Genomic DNA, 17,683 nt, shown 5'->3' on the forward strand with positions numbered 1-17,683 from the left:
TATCACTCTGTCTTTCAGAAGAACCTCTGCCTAGTACCTTCTTATTGCACAATGCTCTAATTCCTTTCTCTTAATCATTTATGATGAACTTTACAGGTGAATGGGAGGTTGGTCCTGGAAGGAGCTCTCCGCATCCATTGGGGCGTCTTGGGAATGATTCATCTGAAAGAGGACGATGATCAACGCACTGTGGTCACCATTCGGAAACGCAATTCCTGCCGAGGTGACACATACAACGGTGTAGATTTTGAGGTATGTTTTTCGCATTTACCAACGTTTGGTGAATTAGCTTTGAATAAATTTCATACTATTTGCCATCTCAGGTGACCAGACTTATGCCCAGTTTCTGACATGGTGAGATATCTTTCTGATAGCTATTGCTTTGTTATAGCTATCGACTGGATAAATCTTCGCTGCGTTGCACAGCGGAATAACTTATAGAACTGTCAACTATTGGCTCGTTGATCAAGTTTCATAAATACACACTAAATGCCACCACTTGTACTGTTTGTTTTTTCATTAGATGTCTTCCCTAGGCTGCCAGGTGCATGCGCGAACTAATGCATCGTTAATGCGCTTTGCATGCAGCTCCTATTGTGTCTTCTTTGCCATGCAGCGAAAAATTGGTATTCGACTAATTCTTGCAGTTTCGTAGGGTTTAAGGACTGTCAGAAGAATTTGACATTGTTTGAGGATTTCTATTGAAATATGCACACCAGTAGCACATGTCATGCGCGATCCAGTGTGCACTGAGCCTTATATGTATACCGTACGTTATCTCTTCCCCGTTATTCCAAAATATGAACATTGTTTGACCACAGTAGGCCTATAATGATATATATCGGGTAAATAGTTATATAACCTGTTAGTTCCTTGTAATGTAACATCGTTACTATGATAAATGTGTAATTATCTGTTATACTCAGTTACTGGTATACCAATGCTTTTATGAATGCGAATGCAGTCACAGATACTCAGTAGTACTGCCTCTTAAAGGGTATCGTAACTAATATTTGATCAAGAGGAGACAATGGAAAATTATTTCTCACAGGACGCAAATTGTCGCCTTAACCTCTACCAAAACTATGGCAGTAGGCTATATTTGTTTAGCCTCAATCTGTCTTTGAATTAATTTTCACTATACTTGATTAGAACATTAGACCGACGATGATATAATCGTGGTCGTTCTAGAATGTTGACCATTTCTACAATTTCTTCGTCGGAAGAAGATGAGGAAGCCATAGAAAATTTTAACAAACACAATGTTAGCTGGTGATACTGACGTACTGCCTACGCGCCCACCAAGTTAACAATAATAGATATCTCCTGCTCAGAGCGCTCTAAGTTAGCAAGTGATTTATCTTACGTTCGTGCAACATCAAAAAACAAGTTAACCATTCGATATCGCTATAAGTTCGATATCTCACGTTCCAGAAACCGGGCATTAGAGTTGGTTTTTCTCATATTTATTCATCCTAAATCGAAATGTCAACAATTATGAATTAATTGCAGCAGTTAGAAACAGTACAGGCAGGGGAGGATAAAAGATAAGAAATGAACCTCAAGAAGTAGCAGACAGTACAGCACGATATCACACAATAGAAGATTTTACTAGAAAATCAATTTAGGAATTGTGCAAGCAACACGATTCTGCCAGTCTGGTTGATATATTCTTTTTCTTCATTCTCTTCTCCAATTAAGTTTGTGTTGGATTATGGATCAGTGACTTCCACCACTCCTGTTCAGACACCTCCTCCACATCTGTCACTCTTCTTCCTAGATCTGCTTTAAAACCATCTGCTTCGGGGTCTTGTGCCTTTTCCTTTAATTTCAAATACTTGTCTTGTTCTCTCATTTTCTCTATTCTCTGTAGGTGCCCAAACCATCTCAAATGGGACTATTTATTCTGAGCTCTTTTACATGATCCCTTCTTGTTTTTCCCAGCATACTTCACAGCAACTTCATTTCACTGGACTGTAAATTCCTTTCTTGGGCCATGGTGGTAATAACCCTTGTTTCTGCTCCATGTGTCAGGATTGGTACAAAGTTAGTTTTGTAAAGGGTTTCTTTGCATTCCAATGGCAACTGTCTTTCCTATCTCTTTACTAAGTTTTATTTCCCAGTCCTCCATTGTTCCACTCCAAACATTAATTTAGAGACATTGTATGGAACAATAGGAATAAAAATCAATGGAATTCTCATACAAGTACCGTATTCACGCGAATAATCCCCGCATATTTTTTTTAAGAAATTGAGGCACGAAATTGGGGTGCGGATTTTATTTGCGTCAGTGTTGGCAACACACTCTCAACTTACCTAGTTTTCCAAACTGAGTGTACAGTTATGCTTTGTTTAACCGCAGATGGAAGAAAACTGCCCCATATGTCATATTTAAACGGAAAACAATTCAGACTTAATTTAAAGCTGCCTTTACATTTAAAATAATAGTATTTTACACAGTAATTTAAATTCAAAATTTCTCCATGTCACGATAGAATGTGTCTTCCGGAAGGTGCAGGGGTATTTTTCCTCGCTTTCACTCACTTCGGTGTGTTGACAGTTTGTTTCATAGCTGGTAAGTTTGAGTGAAATAGTAATTCTTTTGTATTCAGAGTTTTAAGGAGTGCCACAGTATCATATAACAGTGTGCAAAGAAGCAGAATCCGCGAACACTGGCGATTCTCCTTGGTGATGCTGACAGTTGGCGATAAAGCGTGGCTCATAATTATAATCAATTTGTACGCAACAAACAATATTGTCAATGCCAATGAAACTGCATTATTTTTTTTAAGCCCAACCCTAACAGACCTTTTGATGAGATGGGGTCACTGTACTGTGTTGGAATGCAGACGGAACCGAAAGACAGCCTCCCCTCGTCATATGAAAGTTCGATAAGCCACGATGTTTTAAGGGCATCAAGTACTTTCCGTGCAAATACAAGGCATCTAAAAATGCATACAGCACAGTAATCCAGTGAATAAAGAGTAAACTCGTGTCGTCATTCTGAGGTAATGCAGCTCTTTTCAGGCATACCCCCAATAGAGGTGAGTTGCATGTACCATCCGCGAACACTGGCGATTCTCCTTGGTGATGCTGACAGTTGGCGATAAAGCGTGGCTCATAATTATAATCAATTTGTACGCAACAAACAATATTGTCAATGCCAATGAAACTGCATTATTTTTTTTAAGCCCAACCCTAACAGACCTTTTGATGAGATGGGGTCACTGTACTGTGTTGGAATGCAGACGGAACCGAAAGACAGCCTCCCCTCGTCATATGAAAGTTCGATAAGCCACGATGTTTTAAGGGCATCAAGTACTTTCCGTGCAAATACAAGGCATCTAAAAATGCATACAGCACAGTAATCCAGTGAATAAAGAGTAAACTCGTGTCCTCATTCTGAGGTAATGCAGCTCTTTTCAGGCATACCCCCAATAGAGGTGAGTTGCATGTACCATTTTAATGGCATACCAGCCTTCCTGCCATTCTTAAATTTCTGGTAGTATTGGGAATCGAACCCGGGCCCCCGAGGACGGCAGCTAATAACACTAACCGTTACGTTACGGGGACTGACAATGAATAAAATACTTGCACAGGGGAGCCAGCATATACTTCTCGTCTTTGAATTTTTTTCTTTCGTTGTGTGAAGTTATGTTTGTCAGTGAGTTATCCAAGTGCATTATTTGAATACTGTCAATGCACCTTGTTGGATACATTTTGGAAATAGTTCTTTTCCATTGCATTTGAAAGGTTTAAACTGTGAATCAATGTTAATTGCTTGCAATAACGGATCTTAGAAAAAATTTTTGATGCGGCAGGGGTTGGCATTTCTGAGGTACAAGTTGGCGGTTCATTCGAAATCACGTAATTCGAAGTCCGATTTCTGCCTTTAAATTAACAAGGTTTTACCTTGTCGCAAAACTAACAGCCGAGTTTGCCGGTGTGTCTGTTTCAACTGTTGACATTGCACGAAAAAAATTACCTACCACCAGTCGTGTTAATATCCGCGTAAAGAAAAGACCGCGTGTGAAAAGTGTTTTATACGTGGTGTGTAACGAATTTGTAAGTAATTTAGGAGAGGATACTAGTGATACAAGAGACAATGAAGCTTTCGATCTACACGGAATCGAGCCTACTGCAAGTTCAGATTAATGAAATACCTAGGCTTACTTGATAATTTTCATTGCAATTATATTTTATAGCAGTGATAATGCATTTCTCAAATGCTTGTTTATGCCCACGTTATTCTTTCAATGGAAGGAATTTTAGTTCTTTTCTTTTATCAAAATGAGCCTCCCTAAAATTAGAGTGCGGGGGTTATTCAGCAGCGGGGATTATTCGCATAAATACGGTAATTAAGTCAGCAGATTGTCAGGCCATTCTATTTGGAAGCCCATCTGCCTTGCAGGCAGTGCTGTCAAGAATTGCATCAATGTTGCAGAAATGTGGTTGGAAAATAAATGTTTCACAGTTTTGAAATGCCCAAAATCTCTTCATTATGCCTAAGATATTGTTCCGGGAAAAAATGTCTGTCTTTGAAGCTGCTGACACTAGCTTGAAGAGCATGGACTATTTCTAAGGGTGCGGCATAAAAACATTTTAGTTAGTACAGAGAGGGGTGTTAGTTCATTGAACTTAGATTTTTTGAGTATTTGATTTTAATGCTCATTGAAAAATTCATATCAGCTTTCATACATGTTGAGTTGAAGCGTTGTAGCAGGCTGGAATCTCCAGACTCCGGGATGGTTACTGGGCACGGCCTGGACAGGAACCACGCTCGTCCTGGATGTGAAGTTCTCAACGTTCTAGAATTTCTTGAATTTCTCGAGGATCTGGGAGTTCTCGATTCTCTAGGCGCACACATTGCGGGGTTCGATCTCACACGACAATGTTGATGAAAGGTGAGGCGTGATTCACACACAAGTCCCCCATCTGGCATTCAACTTACTTGTAGCACTGTTAAATAAATTGACTTTTAAATATTGCGTTCACTCATTGCAAATGGAATGTCAAATGTTAAGGAAATTGACACTAGAATCTTGATTCAAACACCTCGCTGAATCAAAATGTTCATAAATTATCACTTGAAAATAAGACGATTGAACTAAATATCTGACCATTTGTTAGATGTCAGTTGAATTAATACTTGAGAAAATAATGTATAATTTATAACTTCAAGTTCATGGCATAAGTTTGCTAACATTGGCTTTGCAGACTGTAATGTTCTATTGGGTCACTAATCATTGTCATCACAGTTCCTAACTCACTGATCTCATCAGTTTATGATTAGAACACAATATTAAGCACAAGATGCACAGTTTATGCAAGTTCAGGACACGTCAGTACATTCGTAATAAATTAAACAAATTAAATGGTACTCGGAAATGTCCTATTCCGTCGATGAACAAAATTATGTGTACCTGAAGACTGTTAAGCAATGTCATTAAGTGATCATTGAAGTAAAATTGCACTTGGAAAGAGTCTAACACTGTCCAAAAAATGATTACGAAGTATAAATTATAAGTTCAATTATGACACTGAAAAGGTCTATGTTCCCTCGGAACTTTACGAGAGAAAAACACAAACTCAGATATGGTATGGGTACTCTATGTTTTCACAGTCTGTTACGATGACACAAGTTTAAACACAAGTCCAGATGTGGCATTCGAAAATTATTCCACGTTCCCGCAATTTGTTATGAAACATAAATTTGAACGTAATACTCTGAAATACTCTTAAGTTTCCACAGTTCGTCACGAAACACAAGTTCAATGTGGTACTCGAAAAATTGCAACTTTCATAAGAAAACTTTTATGTTTCCACAGCTTGTCGCAAAACACAAGTTCACCGAGCTCGATAGCTGCAGTTGCTTAAGTGCGGCCAGTATCCAGTATTCAGGAGATAGTAGGTTCGAACCCCACTGTCGGCAGCCCTGAAAATTGTTTTCCGTGGTTTCCCATTTTCACACCAGGCAAATGCTGGAGCTGTACCTTAATTAAGGCCATGACTGCTTCCTTCCCACTCCTAGCCCTTCCTTGTCCCATCCTCGCCATAAGACCTATCTGTGTTGGTGCGATGTAAAGCAACTAGCAAAAAAAAAAAAAAAACACAAGATCAATGAGACACTCGGAAAATTTCATGTTCCCAAATTCTGTTTACGAAAGACAAGTTCAAATGTAGCACTTGGAAAAGTTACGACACTCACGAGAGAAATTCTAAGTTCCTTCAGTTAGTCACTGAAACACAAGTCCTAACATGGCACTTGAAGAAAATTATAAAGTTCCTGCTGGAACCGAACACTCGAAATGCAAAGACTCCTCCGACCATAGGTTTGGTCTGCACTTGTAGAGCTCCACCCGTCACCGTTGTCGCAGATACGGTGGAGTAACACGCACTGAATCTGTAGTCCGGATTGCCCTCCTTTTATACCAGATTGTGATGAAGCATCTAGAACATGCGTATTATCCACCTCTGTAACTCCCAAAGTACACGGTGGATTTTCTCGAGAATTTGACGGGTTGCATCTATTATGATGGCCTCTACATTGGCGGTGTCAAACAACAATACTTTAACGCTAAATAGACTTTTGCACATGGGCCGGGACATTACCATATATGGTCACGCTTGGCTGTGATGAGCTCACTCGAAGCAGCTACGTCACGGCTGAGTACGTCTGCGAGTTCGGCAGGCTACCTATCTTCCACCTCGTGCAAACATACTTCGAACTTCCTTCACGTAGCGGCGTTGCCGGTACAATATAGAATATAGACAGGGAATCTGTCGAAACCGGTACCGAATGTACAAAAGTTGTGATGTTTTAACTGTAATGTAAAACTTTCACACAATATATAGTATTGAAAAGGTGGAACTTATTGTCCTTTCTTTGATGTAAATCTTGTTTCAATACGGAACCTAAATATGAAATTCTTAACGTTAAACAAGTCAAGCCCTTCACTAAGATCAGAAAACAGAAGGTGCACCACTGAACTTAAATGTCATATTGCTCGGAACAAAACCGTTTTTATGCAAAAAGAGGAGACTAGTATGTGCCAGTCTTTGTAGTCTTTCCCTCCGGTTAAGAATGCTAAATGCATTTGTATGTCTCTGAAATGTGACAAAGAATAAAAATGAAAAAAACTGTCCTGAACGCTTAAAGATGTGGTGCTGTTGTTAGGTGAAAAATGTGACATTAAAACTGATTAAAATACCAAGAACTACAAAATAATACTAATGTTTAAGACAAAAAAATATATAAAGGAAGGAGCCACCTACTTAATAGAGATTTGAAAAAAATATTAACCGTTACAATAACTCAAATGCAAAAGGTGAAAATACTTATACTAAACATCTTATTTCTTCTTCTTTTTTTTTTTTTAATTATTTATTTTACGCCCACATTGGAGCACTGAAATCAATCTATATACAGTCAAGTCTTATGAATATTGGTTACAAATTTGGTTGATGTTTCTTCTTTTGTTCCCAGAAATGTTTCATTCTCTCTGACCTGGCTGCCCATTCTTCGTCAGTCATGTTGTACTCTTTGCGTGTATAGGTCTTCAGTTTAAGTCTCACGTCGTTATTTCTCAGGATCCTCTTCTCTTCTTCAATTTGTTGAATTGTCAAGCCTAATTCATTTAAATATTCTTGGACCGGGCGAGTTGGCCGTGCGCGTAGAGGCGCGCGGCTGTGAGCTTGCATCCGGGAGATAGTAGGTTCGAATCCCACTATCGGCAGCCCTGAAAATGGTTTTCCGTGGTTTCCCATTATCACACCAGGCAAATGCTGGGGCTGTACCTTAATTAAGGCCACGGCCGCTTCCTTCCCACTCCTAGGCCTTTCCTATCCCATCGTCGCCATAAGACCTATCTGTGTCGGTGCGACGTAAAGCCCCTAGCAAAAAAAAAAATATATTCTTGGACTTCGTTGAACCAGTGATTTTTAGTTTTACTAATTCAAAAGTAGTTGAATAAATGTTTGAGTATCCTAGTCTCTGGTAGCCATGATATGTGACAGAAAAAAGCAACTCTTCTTTTCCGCATTGCATCTATTATAGACTCAGTCTCCTGGTATACAACTTCATTAGGTAGTAATCACCATTGTCCATTTACTTGGTGTTTCTTCTTTAGAATTGTTCTAATGATTCGTCTATCTATTTTCTGTAATTTATCTGTAATTGATTTCATATTCAAATTGAATAAGGTTTCACTAGCATAGGTTGCTTCAGGCTTATTAACGGAGTTGTAGTGTTTAAATTTTGCATTTATCAAGAGAGATTTCTTCTTGTAGGTTGGCCAAGTAATATGTTGTGCTTGTTTTAATTTGGTAATTCTATTTTCAACTGCTATTTTCTCTTTTAAGTTCCAAGTTATAATCTCTCCAAGATATTTAAATTTATTAACAACCTTAATTTGTTTGTTATTAGTCAGTGTGATAGGTGATGTTTCCACTTTGAAGGATGGCATCATTTCCGTCTTTTCAAAGGAGATTTGTAATCCAATTTTTGCTGCTATTCGTTCTTATTCAATTTAGCCTCAGTTTAGCCTCTTCCACACTACTTGCAAGTATTGCAAGGTTATCTGCAAATGCTAGACAATTTAGTTTGATATTTTTGCCAATCTTGATGTTTGGCTGACATTTCTTAGACCATTCTCGCACGACTTTCTCCCTGTCGAAGTCCAGTCCGGATTTCAAATGATTCAGACAACTCTCCTCTGAATTTAACTTTTGCTATACTGTTCTTGAGATTGAGTTTCTGGTGTAACCCAAATTCTTTAAGGATTTTAAGTAATGACTCATGATGAATACTGAACCACACTCCCTCCCGTACCAAAGGCTAACCTAGCACAAACGAATGTATCGGGAGATCTGAGGCATAGATAGTGACTAGGAAAGGCCAAAGTACACAGCCTTTAACTTGAAAAGACCCTCATTACCAATGAAGAGGGTTTATTGATATCATAAAATAAAAGCAAAAGTAAAGAATAAAAGCAATCAATTAACCCGATGAGTGCTACGCCCGCCTATAGACGGGCTGACACGGCCGGTCCATCAGTGCTACGCTCGTCTATAGACGGTGCGCGAGAATTTTAATTTTTTTGTGTGCTGGCCATTTTCCTACCACTGTGCGATATTTTCTCTGTTGTCCAATTTTCGCGTTGAAGTCTCCAAGCATAATTTTAACATGGTTGTCAGGGATATTTGAAATCAGTTGGTCAAGCTCCTCCCAAAACATTTCAGTTTCGTATTTATTTGTCCTGTGTTTTTCATTTGTTGGCGCAGGGACATTAATCAGTGTATATATTATGTTCTCCACTCTAATCGTTAAGGTTGCAGTTCTTGATGAGTTTGATGAGAAGTCCTCCACTGAATCTAATATGTTAGTATGAATCAGGAATCCCATTCCAAATTGGGGAACATTTTTCATTACTCTCTTTCCTGGAGGTCCTTTCTAAAGACGATATCCCCCAGATTCAAATTAGGGCTGTGATTAGAATCCTGTGTTGATCCATGACATCAGTTAAGTGTTTCAACTTCCCAACTTTCATTATTGAATTGATGTTTAATGTTGCAAAGAAAGAGAATTTTCCTGGTTTACTGAATTTAAGTCTGTGTCTGTATCTGTGGTTCGTCTGTTGGGCTTTCAGGCGCTCCGACTCGCCAGGATCGTCTACAGTGAAACCTCGATTCTCCGTTTTTGGAGGGACCTGGGGAAAAAACGTACGATACGGAAAATCGGAAAATCTGGGAACGAATTAAAACCGTCAACAGTTTGACTGTACTTCAAGTAATGAAATATATATATCATTTTATTTGTACAAAAATGCCTGCATTAAATACATAAGTTTAAAAACGTTATATTTTAAATTCAGTTTTACCGAGAAACGTCGTCACTTTCCCGTGAAAACGTCTTTCAGGCCAACAACTTTCATCAGTCAAGCTCATCGAAAAATATTCTACTAAATAAGTTATCAGAATTATATTGATATCTAAGAAATTTAAAACCACATCTGAGACTCCAGTTTCACTATTGCTGCAAGGAGAGTGTATCGGAGTTATTATGCCGATCGGGAAAACCTTATAATACAGTCACTTAAAACGTCTACGGTAGCTACCTCTGTTTTTTTCACCTTGAATAAATCTAACTGGAACAGGTACAGTTATTGACAGTAATCGTTATCTGACGACAGTCTCATGTAAATTAGAAGACTTTGTTTTAATAACTTAAAAAAGAACAATGTAACTTATTTATCAGTAAAGGTTTTCGTACTGTATTACGAACTTACAATTAAAGATAAAAATTTCATTGTTTCGTATTGAAAGTATTAATGTTAAAAAGTTAAATAATTGAAAAAGAGGTTCAACTCGAATAGTAATCACTACATTTCTTTCTCTTATGTATTGAATAGGTTGAACCTCTTTTTCAATTATTTAACTTTTTAACGTTTTACGAACTTACGGCGCGAAATTTAACTTCGAGTTCACCCATGTTTTAGGCCTCGGTACTTTCCATTAATGATTTTTTTTACCGATAAACAGGCGAGAAATGTGGCTTGCATGATAGGCATAATTACTGGTGCAGTTCACATGAACCTACCTGTGGTATTATAGTTAGGAAAGATAGCTGAAAACACGTAAATAAGCATAGGTTGTAACACGTCCAGTCACATAATCAAGTAAGCTAATCACAACGCACAAATACAAAAATGATACCAAAATACATTAAATCCCAGAAGATGTAATGAAACACTCTCGCACTCACAAAAATAAAGTGTCACATCGCACAAATATAGGCTACGCACTGCACACACAACACTTAAATTGTCATTTCTTCAGTCACAGAATACAGTAGTCACTTTGTAGTGAAAAAGTCTTTAATCGTCAGTTGTTTTTTGTTTTGTCGTGCCTTAACACGGTACAGTGCTCCCTCAATATTTAAAACGTTCTGTAGTTCGCTGCTGTCTGTGTCATACGCAGTAATATAGTCATGAATTTTGTCAAAGGCGGCTAATGCTTCTGCAAACGTTGGCAGGGGTTCAATTTCATCTTCGTCTTCCCCCTCGCTCGCGATGTCATGCACGGCGCTTGCACTGGTTGTGGCAGTAGCATCATCACACAGCTGTTCTATGCTCTTTACACCACAAGTGGCGAGCTCACTATCGACTGTAGCTCACGTCTCGAAGTTAACATCTCTCGGCGCGAGCTTCTCCCAGTCCTCACTGAAAAGTTGTTCTTCGCTGCCGTTGTTGGTGTCGTTTGTGTCTCTGCTTTCGCCAAAGCCACATTTATGAAAACAATTTTGAATGGTGGATAGCAAAATGTTGAACCATGCTGACACTACAAAGTGGATTGCCTGTAGAATATTGAACTTCGTCTCCACTTCTTTCCCAGCGTCCAACATACACACAGCCCTTTCCACCAGCTGCTTGCGGTAGTACCCTTTAAAGCACTTTATCACCCCCCGCATCCAGAGGCTGAAGGACACTGGTACAGTTTGGGGGATAGAAAATAACTTTCACATTTCGTAAGAAAGAAAGTTCCTGCGGGTGGGCGGCACAGTTATCTACAAACAAAACTATTTTTCTCGCTTGAGCACCCATAGAAGCATCCAGTCCGTGAAGAAAATCCAAAAAATGTCTGTGGTCATCCAAGCTTTACCGTTTGCGTAGTATCGCACTGGTAACTTCTTCATGTTCTTAAAGCATCTCGGTTTCGCTGCTTTGCCTATAACGATAGGGATACGTTTGTCTGATCCGTCACTGTTACAGCACAACAAAACAGTTATGCGGTCCTTCGCATTTTTGGCTCCACGACAAGATTCTCCTTTAAGAGCCAGCGTGCGATCCGGTAAACAGTTGAAAAATAGGCCAGTTTCATCCGCGTTATAGATGTTCTTCGGTTCGTATCCTTCAAGCAGCTCTGGGAGATTTTTCCCCCAATCTTCCACAGCCGAACCGTCAACTGCAGCACTCTCGCCGGCGAGCTTTTTATACACCAGCCCGTGACGCTCCTTAAACCAGGAAATCTATCCATTCGAAGCAGAAAAATTTTTGATACCCATTCTTGCAGCAATGCTTCGAGCTTTTACGCGCAAAATGTTACCATCCACAGGAATTCTCGACGCCCGAGCTTGCTCATACCAAGAAAAGATAACTGCTTCCATTTTAGAATATCTTGATTCCTTCCCCGTTTTTCTATTCTTTGTGGAGGATCCACATTTTTTTACTTGTTCATGTATCTCTTGTTTTTTCCCTATTATTGTATTCAGTGTCGAAGCAGGTAAGCCTAAACGTTTCGCGATGTCAACTTTTTTTTCTGTTGGATTTCTTTCAACTTCCTCTATAATCTGAAGTTTTTCTTGCAGGGTTTTCACATGCTTTACAGGTCGCGCCATTTCAGTACTGTACTGTGTAAGCAAACCGAAACTCGACTGCGTAAATTGTTGGTTTTCACCAGCTAGTAACACAGCCAACTGAACGAAACATTCAACAGAAAGCTCTTAACAAAGTGCAAGTTGGCAGAGGCCTTCATTGTTAGCCTGGTACAGAATGTTCCGTAAGTATCATCGCGCAAGATATCCGACGAAATTAAAATACGCTGGACTCGCAAATTCGATTCCTGCCATCCATTCTCAAAATCTTGAAAAACGCTTGATCGAGGATTTAGCATTGATGGGACTGAAATTTCTGGACGGTTGATGCAGGAAATCGTTTCTTCGAGGAACGGATAACGCGGGATTTTTAATACAGGTTTTAAATGGGATGCTCGCGGGACCACGTAATTTGAACGAATATTACGGGAAAACGTAGTTTCGGGGAACGGATAATCGAGGTTTCACTGTATGTGATACCCCACCATATCCGAATGGTGTCTGCTTGGGTGTAGAATGTTGGATGTCCAAGCCGGTGAATTCTTTCTTTAGAAGACTCTCCATGATAAGTTGATTGTCTGATCATTGATCAATGTTCTGACCGTGGTCAGGAGTTACATTCTCAGATGTGATCTGGATCTACTCGTTCAGGACTGGGAGTAGGCATTTCCTCCATACCCCTCAAACGTTATGGTTTTCCCACCAATACTCGGGTGACTGATTGCAGTGGTTTCCCACTGGGCGGTGGGGTCGCCACATCCCTACGCCATATTTCTTCTTATTAATATATAAAAATGAATGTTTGTGTCTCGAATGGACTCAAAAATGACTGGATTGATTTTGCTGAAAACTTTCACAATTTGTTCTTATTACTTCTGAGAGTGTTTAGGAAGTGGTTTGAACTAAATCCAATTTGTAGTTTTTAATGATGAGTCATTTTATGTAATTAATTTAATTACTAAGTCACAGAAATATGGAAGAATGCTAATGATCAGACTATTCAAAACCTACATAAGTACATCATTGATATTTGGAACATGGAGAAGCTTCCTGAGGAATGGAATACAGCGATAATCCACCCGCTGCATAAGAAAGGTGATCGCTCCAATCCAAATAATTATCGGGGGATATCCTTGCTTGATATTATATACAAGATTTTATCCAAGATTATATACACAAGAATCCAAGAACAACTCATCCAAGAACTTGGAGAATATCAGGGAGGATTTCGACCAGGTAGAAGCTGTCCAGATCAAATCATTAGTTTAAAATGGATAATGAAGCACCAAAGAGTTCGAAGTAAGGGTCTAGTCATCACGTTTGTAGATTTTAAAAAAGCATATGACAGTATTCATCGTGACTCATTATTAAAAAGCCTTAAAGAATTTGGATTACACCAAAAACTTGTTAACCTCATTAGTATGACTTTTAAAAATACAAAGGCAAAAGTTAAATTTAGAGGTGAATTATCAGAATCATTCACTATAAGAACTGGACTTCGACAAGGAGACGGACTTTCATCATTGTTATTTAATTGTGCATTGCAGAAGGTTATGCGTGAATGGAAGAAGAAATGCCAACCAACTATCAAGATCGGTAGAAGTATTAAACTCAACTGCCTTGCTTTTGCGGACGATTTAGCATTACTTGCAAATACAATAGAAGAGGCTAAATTTCAAATTGAACAACTAGAAATTATAGCCAAAAAAAATGGAATTACAAACTTCATTTGAAAAAACAGAAATGATGCCAACTTTTAAAGTTGATTTACCAGTTATTCAGCTGAACAGTAATAAAGAGATCAAAATTGTTCAGAAATTCAAATATCATGGGGAAATAATAACATGGAACACAAATGCAAAAGAAGCAATAGAACACAGAACAACTAAATTTAAACAAGCACAAAGACTTACCTGGCCAACCTATAAAAAAAAATCTCTTTCGATAAACGCTAAGCTGAAACACTATAATTCCATAGTTAAACCAGAGGCAACGTATGCTAGTGAAACTTTATTCAAATTAAATGTAAAATCTACAACAGACAAATTACAGAAAACTGATAGAAGAATTCTTAGAACAATTATTAATAAAAAACACCAAGTTGATGGACAGTTGAGATTGTTGCCTAACAACATTGTCTATCGTGAATGTGAATCAATAATATCTTCAATGCGTAAAAGAAGAATTTCCTTTTTCTGTCACATATCAAGATTACCAGACACCAGGATATTGAAACAACTATTTGATTACTTTTTGAAAAATAAAATCAATAATAATTGGTTCAAAGAAGTTCAGGATGATTTGGAAGAATTGGGTATAACTCAGCAACAAATCAAAGACAGAAAAGAGAAGAGGATTTTGAAGAACAAAAGCATAAGTCTTAAACTAAAAACAGTTGAACGGAAACAATATACTATATTGGACACACAAAGGGCTTCCAGGTCGGAGAGGATGAGAAAGTTCTGGGAGAAGAAAAAGAAGAAATTGACTCAGATGTATTGATTTAAGTGCTCCAATGTGGGCGTAAAATATGTAAATAAATAATAATACTAAGTCGCACCAAGATTTGGATTGACCTTGATTTTCAGATTGTCGCTAGGCGACAACAACTTACTCTGTATCATGATACTCCGGTAAGAAATGCTGTGCTGTATATAGGAGGGTGAGAACATGCTGCCTTGTTTTATGAAGTACCTTTCTCCATCTCCTCCTAAACCAGTGGAACAATTTCAACCAAATGTGGTACACTTATGACTTACTATCTAGAGACAAACGCTGTGGACGTAAGCCACCCCTAGGGGTGGGAGTGGAAATGGGGTGGGGTATAAAAATAATCTAAAATAGTGTCGAATCATCAGTCCCCATCGGCATAGGAGGTGAGAAGGAAATGTTCAGAAATGACCGAGATTATGGATGCATGTGTGTGTCGAATCCATGGCTTTTGAGGTTGCTGAGATGAATTATTACACTCGGGGTGCTGTTTAACTCTGAGTTCAGGCTCCATCAGCATGGGGGTTGAGAAGTGGCGAACAAGAGTGTGTTCAAAATGACCGATATTTGTGCTGAGTCCACGGTTTTCGGGGTCCCTAGCCTGATTACTGACAGTTCCAGTGACAGTTGAAATAGTGTACATGATATCTATTTCGTGGGGTGTAAATTCATGCAGTTATAACTTACTTTTATTATTTGTTTGAAAGGATCAGCTACTTGCCTGACAATCTGGGCAGCCACAAGGAAATGCAGTAGTTTAACACGAAATTATAATCTCAAACTAATACTTAAAATTAAACACATATCAGTAACTCTAAATTTACAAAAAGAAGTTGTAAACAATCAGTTACTGTCACAATATAGAAACAGTGTTTTTCAGACACAAACAGTTAATACAAATCGTAAAATAAACATTCAAAGAAAGTGCCAAGGAGAGCTGTGTACTACAGCTAGTATTAAATACCGTATTTACCCGAATAATGCCCACACCCTCATTTTAGGAAGGCTCATTTTGAAAAAAAATTAAACGAACTAAAATTCCTTCCATCGAAAGAGTAACGTAGGCATAAACAAATATTTTGTATCACTCCGCGAGGTCCACGTGGTCTTTACACAAATATCACTGCTATGAAATATATTTTCCATGAAAGTGAGCAAGTAGGCCTACTTACGTGACAGGCATTTCATTAATCTGAACTTGCAATAAGTTCGATTCCCTGTAGATGGGAAGATTCGTTGTCTCTTGCATCACTAGAATCCTCTCCTAAATTACTTACAAGTTCGTCACGCTCCACGTCTAAGGCCCATATTCACCAACGTGAGTAAACGCTTTTATCTCAGTTTAAAGCTACGTAAACCCAGATAACAGTTAAGTTTGTATTTACCAACAACATTATCTCGGATAACGGGTATTATCTCGGTTTAAAATTTTACTGGAGATTGGTTGACCAATAAAATGGGAAATGTAAGATAATAGCCTTCCAAGATGGCAGCCCGTAAGCGGCTGGAATATCTAATTGAAAGATAAAATCACAGCGACGAGTAATATGATCAAGATTATGCAATTAATAAACGTCCTAGATGGATAAAACAAGGTGTGACATATTTCCAGGACTACAACGACTCTGATTTTCAGACACATTTAGGTTATCTAGAGCTTCCGAACATAACCTGGAATTCCCAACACATAGGTAGGCCTAAAATGAATTCTCGATTATAGCTAATATCATGTACGGCACACGACTGGGTGACATTTAATGAAGAATTAAGGATTACTGCCTTATTTTTTGAGTGACGTACAATGTGTAGGCTATAATTGGTTTTCTTATTCCCTTTGTTAATGCTTTCTGCCACCAAGTTCAATAACAATTCAATCTCTTGGAAAGTCATATTAGGCTTCTTTCTTCGTTTCTGCTCAATAGCGGACATAATTTATGCAAATTATTTGCAAACCCCAAATGCAATCAAAAACTTGTTTACAATTCCGTAGTGGCGGCAGCACGTAGTCATTTGTTTTCCGTACGTCAGTATGAAAAATGTGCGGTTCAAACTCAGATTGAAATGAAAACTTAGTTTTGGTAAATCAAGATAATAAATTCTGTGGTGAATACGGAAGCGAGCGTTATCCGAGATAATGACATATCCGAGTTTTGGAAATCTAAGATAACAGCAAAAGTACCGATGTTGGTGAATACAGGCCTAATATACTTCTCACACATGGTCTCTTTTTACTGGACATTAACACGACCAGTGGTGGATAATTCTTTTCGTGCAATGTCAACGCTTGAAATAGACACACCGGCAAAATCTGATGTTAGTTTTGCGATACAGTAAAACTTCGTTAATTCAAAGTCTTTGTAATACAGAAATCGGACTTCCAATTACGTAATTTCGAATTAACAGCCATCTTGTAATTCATAAATGTCATCCCTCACCAGTTTTCGTGGATTCTGCTTTTCCATGTTCTGCCTGGTGTTCTATTAAAACATAACCATGCTTCTTTCTAAAGGAATATTCAAACTGTTTCAAACCCTAACATGAACAACTTAAACCCAGGTTCCGGTATTGTTAAAATTTCTTACGACTCAGGCGACCATATCTGCTGATGAAATCCCAACTCACGCAGTGATAAATTCTAGTCAATACATTTTGAGAGACCCCTAATCACGCTTGACCAATCCAATCCACAATTGGAATTTTAGTCATTATAAAATAAGTTAATTCAAATTTCATTGTTCATAATACGAATAGAATTCAGAATAAGGTCAACGAGATTTGGATAAGAAATGTAATTAAAGCAACGTAAAAAAGAAAGCCCTCTTA

General features: G+C 38.3%; 1 protein-coding gene across 1 annotated transcript in view; it reads left to right on the forward strand.

Moving 5' to 3' along the window:
* Rassf (Ras association family member) overlaps positions 1-17,683 on the forward strand; it is a 154,969-nt gene that overhangs the window by 57,734 nt on the left and 79,552 nt on the right. The window contains exon 5 of the mRNA XM_067153106.2: positions 97-252. Within this exon, the coding sequence (XP_067009207.2) occupies positions 97-252 (156 nt within the window). The remainder of the gene's footprint in view (positions 1-96; positions 253-17,683) is intronic.

The sequence above is a fragment of the Anabrus simplex genome, chromosome 8 (assembly GCF_040414725.1).
Source record: "Anabrus simplex isolate iqAnaSimp1 chromosome 8, ASM4041472v1, whole genome shotgun sequence".
Lineage (NCBI taxonomy): Eukaryota > Metazoa > Arthropoda > Insecta > Orthoptera > Tettigoniidae > Anabrus > Anabrus simplex.